This window comes from Cyprinus carpio, chromosome B13, assembly GCF_018340385.1.
Source record: "Cyprinus carpio isolate SPL01 chromosome B13, ASM1834038v1, whole genome shotgun sequence".
Classification (NCBI taxonomy): Eukaryota; Metazoa; Chordata; class Actinopteri; order Cypriniformes; family Cyprinidae; genus Cyprinus; species Cyprinus carpio.
The window spans coordinates 10223103-10228154 of NC_056609.1; the positions used below are offsets into that span (position 1 = coordinate 10223103).

Genomic DNA, 5052 nt, shown 5'->3' on the forward strand with positions numbered 1-5052 from the left:
CCCGTCTAGTTATAGACCAATTGCCTTAACATCGCAGTTGTGTAAAATAATGGAAAGATTAATTACAGATAGATTGACCCATTATTTAGAAAGTAATGACCTTTTTTCCCCATATCAGAGTGGGTTTCGTAAGGGGCGAAGTACAATGGATTCATTATTATGTTTAGAATCCGATATTAGGAAAGCACAGACTAATAGGGAGGTGGTAATAGCAGTTTTCTTTGATGTAGAGAAAGCATATGATATGCTTTGGAAAGAAGGGTTATTAATTAAATTACAACGATTAGGAATTGGTGGTAGAGTATACAATTGGATTTTGGATTTTTTGTTTAATAGGAATATTCAGGTAAGAGTAGGTGCAGAATTTTCTGAGGTATATACAGTAGAGAACGGAACTCCACAAGGTAGTGTATGTAGCCCATTATTATTCAATATTATGATTAACGATATATTCTCAAATATTGACCAGAAAATTGGAAAATCCCTGTATGCTGATGATGGAGCATTATGGTTTAGAGGCCGTAATGAATCTTATGTTAAAGCAAAAATGCAAGAGGCAATTAAGGAAGTGGAAAAATGGACAAATAAATGGGGATTTAGATTATCAGTGTCAAAAACACAAGTAATATGTTTTTCAAAAAAGCATAAGATCACACCTGTATCCTTAAATTTGTACAGTCAGCCTCTTGAGCAAATGAAGATTATTAGGTTTCTTGGGATGTTGTTTGATGAAAAACTGACATGGAAGATTCATTTGGAAAAAATGGTTAATAAATGTAAAAAGATTGTTAATATCCTACGCTGTTTATCAGGACAAGCATGGGGAGCAAGCAGGGCATCTTTAAAAAATATATATTGGGCACTAATGAGGTCTGTCTTTGATTATGGGTGTATAGCATATATGTCATCAGCAGAGTCTAATATCAAAACATTGGATGTCATGCAAGCTCAGGCTCTAAGGATATGTAGTGGATCTTTTAAAACATCCCCGGTATCTTCTATGCAAGTGGAAATGGGTGAGATGCCTTTGAGGATCAGAAGGGTACAACTGATGTTAGCATACTGGATTAATGTGAAGGGACAAGTTGATAGCCATCCAGCTAAAGCTATCTTAAAAGATTGCTGGGAACATGGAAAGTCCAATTACAAAAGTTTTGGGTGGATTGGCGATGCGAAAGCTGAGAATATTGGGTTACATAAATTACAGTACTGTTCAACGGTTGTCAGTCCCTCCTATTCCACCATGGTTTTTCCCTATACCAGATGTAGATTTAGGCATTCATAAGGAAATAAAAAGAAAGTCAAAGGAAGTAGCAGTGAGGGATATTGTAAATATTATCTGGATATGCATTTCTCTGACTATACATTCATATTTACAGATGGTTCTAAGGATCCAAAGACAGGACACGCTGGGTCAGCAGTATATATTCCAAAGAATGGGGTAATATGTCAGGAAAGAATAACAGATAATTTATAAGTATACACAACAGAGCTGGTTGCAATTTTGTTGGCCTTGGAATGGGTAGAGGGAAATGAGTTCAATAACTCAGTGATTATATCTGATAGTTATTCAGCTTTAGAAAGCATAAAAACTGGGAAATCTATAAGAAATGATATAATTCATAAAATTTGTATGGTTTTGCATAAGTTAAATGCAAAGGATTTAAAAATCAGGTTTCTCTGGGTACCTGCACATGTTGGAGTGAAAGGGAATGAGGAGGTTGATAAACTTGGCAAAACAAACACTGAAACACAATAGAATATTACAAGTTCCATATAGTAAATCTGAAGCTAAAACATTCATTAAAGCATATGCAAGATCAAAATGGCAGGAGTATTGGGTGGATCAAGATAAAGGGAGGCATTTATATAATATACAACCAGAAGTGGGTATAGGAAGGACAGAGTGTAGGAGTAGAAGAGAAGAAAGTATAATTACACGGTTAAGAATAGGACACACAGGGCTCAATTCTTCATTGAAGATAATAGGGAAACATCCAACAGGGAACTGCCAATATTGCAGTCATTTAGAAACTGTAGAGCATATTTTATTTCAGTGCACAAAGTACAACCAAGAAAGAAACCAGCTTTTTCAGTCTCTCAGAAGTGTCAACCAGAATAATTTTTACAATGCAAGGTTTATTAGGGAAAGCATCCAGTAACATTCATCAATTTGTTATTAAGTTTCTTAGAGACACTGGCTTAGCCTGTAGGATTTAAATTTTTTTTTTTTTTTTTTTTTTTTTTTTTTTTAAAGATCCAATATCTCCTGATTCACACTCCAGCCCAGTCGGTGGCGGTAATGCACCGTTAAGTTGGTTTGCCAACCGCCATAAAAAACAAAAGAAGAAGAAGAAGAAGAAGAAGATGAGTCGGACTTCCCGTAAAAATGTCCCTTTTGACTCTCCGTAGAAACTTCTTTAATGTTCACGTGATCACAACAACGAAAATTTACCGCGAAAACTGTCTGCGCTGGTACATCGGAGATTTAGCTAGCTACGACTTTATCCCCAAAAAATATCGACATCTTTCAGCTACAAACAAATTTACAATGTTCTGCGAAAAGGCAGTCGAGCTTATTAGAGAGCTACATCGGATGGGTGACGGCCAGCTGCCCGCCTTTAATGTGAGTAACTTAACTTACAGCGCGTGGTTTAATAGTTTCAGACGTTAGTGATAATTGTCAATAACAAAGTCAGGTTATACCTTTATTACCTTTCCGCAGGAAGACGGTATTCGCCAAGTGCTGGAGGAAATGAAGGCGCTCTACGAACAGAATCAGACTGATGTGTAAGTTAAGTGTGTGCTCGGCTCTTATGTCTGATTAGTTTAACATGGCAGAAGCTGTGCAATATCGTTATTAATAACTAAAACCACTAGAAATTGTTTTCTTCAACTGAAATAAAGCTGCAATAAAATAAATGTTAGATACAGACTTCGGTAAAAATAAAAAATGTCTTTGCTAACTGAAATAAAATGAAGTAACGTATTAAAATGACTGCAACTAGAAAAGAAAAGCATGGAAATAAAAATAAATGAAAGCTGAGTAAAAATATATTTAAAAAGTTATGAAAATGAATTTAAAATGAATTTAAAAAAATTACTAAACACTGTAATAGCATGCTGTGATTTAGTTTATTAAGCCATTATAAAACTGTTTTTTTTTTGTGTGTGTGTTTGTAGGAATGAGGCAAAGACCGAGGGAAAGAGCGAGCTGATACCATCCATCAAGTTCAGGCACAGCTGCCTGCTGAGAAACCAGCGCTGCATCGCCGCCTACCTGTGTGTGACTCCCTGGGCTCCTGTGCTGTCCCTCACCAAGTTCACGCTGCTTCTCGTGCACTCTCCACAGGTGTGATCAAACCGTCTCTCTCTCTCTCTTTCCACAGTTATGATCGCCTCCTGCGAATCCGTGCTCTCAGATGGGAGTATGGCAGTGTCCTGCCCACAACCATTCGCTTTCATATGTGTGCTGAAGAGGTGGGCATGATTTCCTCCAGTGTAATGTTAATATACAGCATGTCACACGTGTCTTTCTGCTCTGTGACTGATGTGTGTTAACTTAATTGCTTATAAATCAGATGGAGTGGTTCAATCAGTACAAAAAGTCTTTGGCCACCTATATGAGGTCAATAGGGGGAGAGGAAGGCTTGGACATAACACAGGATATGAAGCCCCCTAAGAGTTTATACATCGAGGTGAGTGCAGTGGCATTTTAGTAGAAATGGGATACCGGTGTAGTATGGAACATTTTTTTTAGTACTTTTTTATTCCATTTTTTATTTAAAATGTTTTGTAATTTTATTTTTGTTTTATTATATTAATATTAATCTTTTTAAAATTAGTTTTAGTTGAATACATCAAGAAATGTTGCCTTGGAAACAAAAAAAAAAGTTTAAGGTTCTAAATTAAATTGATGTTTGTTTTATTTCAAGTGACAAAAATGTTTTTAATAATGGTTTTAACTATAATATAACCGTATAAGAGTGGTCACCGAAATACAGGCTCTCTGCTTAAAATACATTTGGCTGAATGCTACAAAAACTCTGGCTCCTATTTGACCACAAAATTCTTTTTAAAAAAATGTAGAAAATAAAGCCTTGAAGAATTCTTGCATTTTGACATTACACTCATGGCACTACATTCTCATTGCTAAAAAAAAAAGAAAAAAATCACCCCACATTACATTACCCACATTATTATAGTTTAGTTGTCGAGTACATCATAGTAATATTTGTTGTGATACCTTGTAAAAAAAAAAAAAAAAAAATTAGTAATAGAATGCTTCAAATATGTAAAAAATGTGTGTGTGTATATATATATATATATATATATATGTATATATGTATATATGTATATATGTATATATATGTATATATATGTATATATGTATATATATGTATATATGTATATATATGTATATATATGTATATATGTGTATATATGTATATATATGTATATATATGTATATATATTGTATATATATGTATATATGTGTATATATGTATATATATGTATATATGTGATATAGTATATATATATGTATATATGTATATATATATGTATATATATATATATGTATATATATATTATGGTATGTGTATATATATATATATGTGTGTATGTATATATATGTATATGTGTATATATATATGTATGTGTATGTGTATATGTATGTATATATATGTATATGTGTATATATATATATAGTATGTATATATATGTATATATATGTATATATATGTATATATATGTACATACATACATACATACATTTATATATATATATGTATATATATGTATATATATAATATATATATATATATATATATATATATATATAGATATATGTGTATATATATATGTGTATGTATATGTATATATGTGTGTATGTATATATATATATATGTGTGTGTGTATATGTATATATGTGTATATATGTATATATGTATATATGTGTATATATGTATATATGTATATATGTGTATATATGTATATATGTATATATGTATATATATATATATGTGTATATATGTATATATGTATATATAT

The 5052-nt window shown here is 32.2% G+C and overlaps 1 protein-coding gene across 1 annotated transcript in view; it reads left to right on the forward strand.

The window, feature by feature from the left end:
* Window positions 1-2370: 2370 nt before the first annotated feature.
* The window catches only part of gins1 (GINS complex subunit 1 (Psf1 homolog)), a 5255-nt gene continuing 2573 nt past the window's right edge, over window positions 2371-5052 (forward strand). The window contains exons 1-5 of the mRNA XM_042736435.1: window positions 2371-2626; window positions 2726-2790; window positions 3184-3282; window positions 3390-3480; window positions 3582-3698. Coding sequence (XP_042592369.1) covers window positions 2390-2626; window positions 2726-2790; window positions 3184-3282; window positions 3390-3480; window positions 3582-3698 — 609 coding nt within the window. The 5' untranslated portion in view covers window positions 2371-2389. The remainder of the gene's footprint in view (window positions 2627-2725; window positions 2791-3183; window positions 3283-3389; window positions 3481-3581; window positions 3699-5052) is intronic.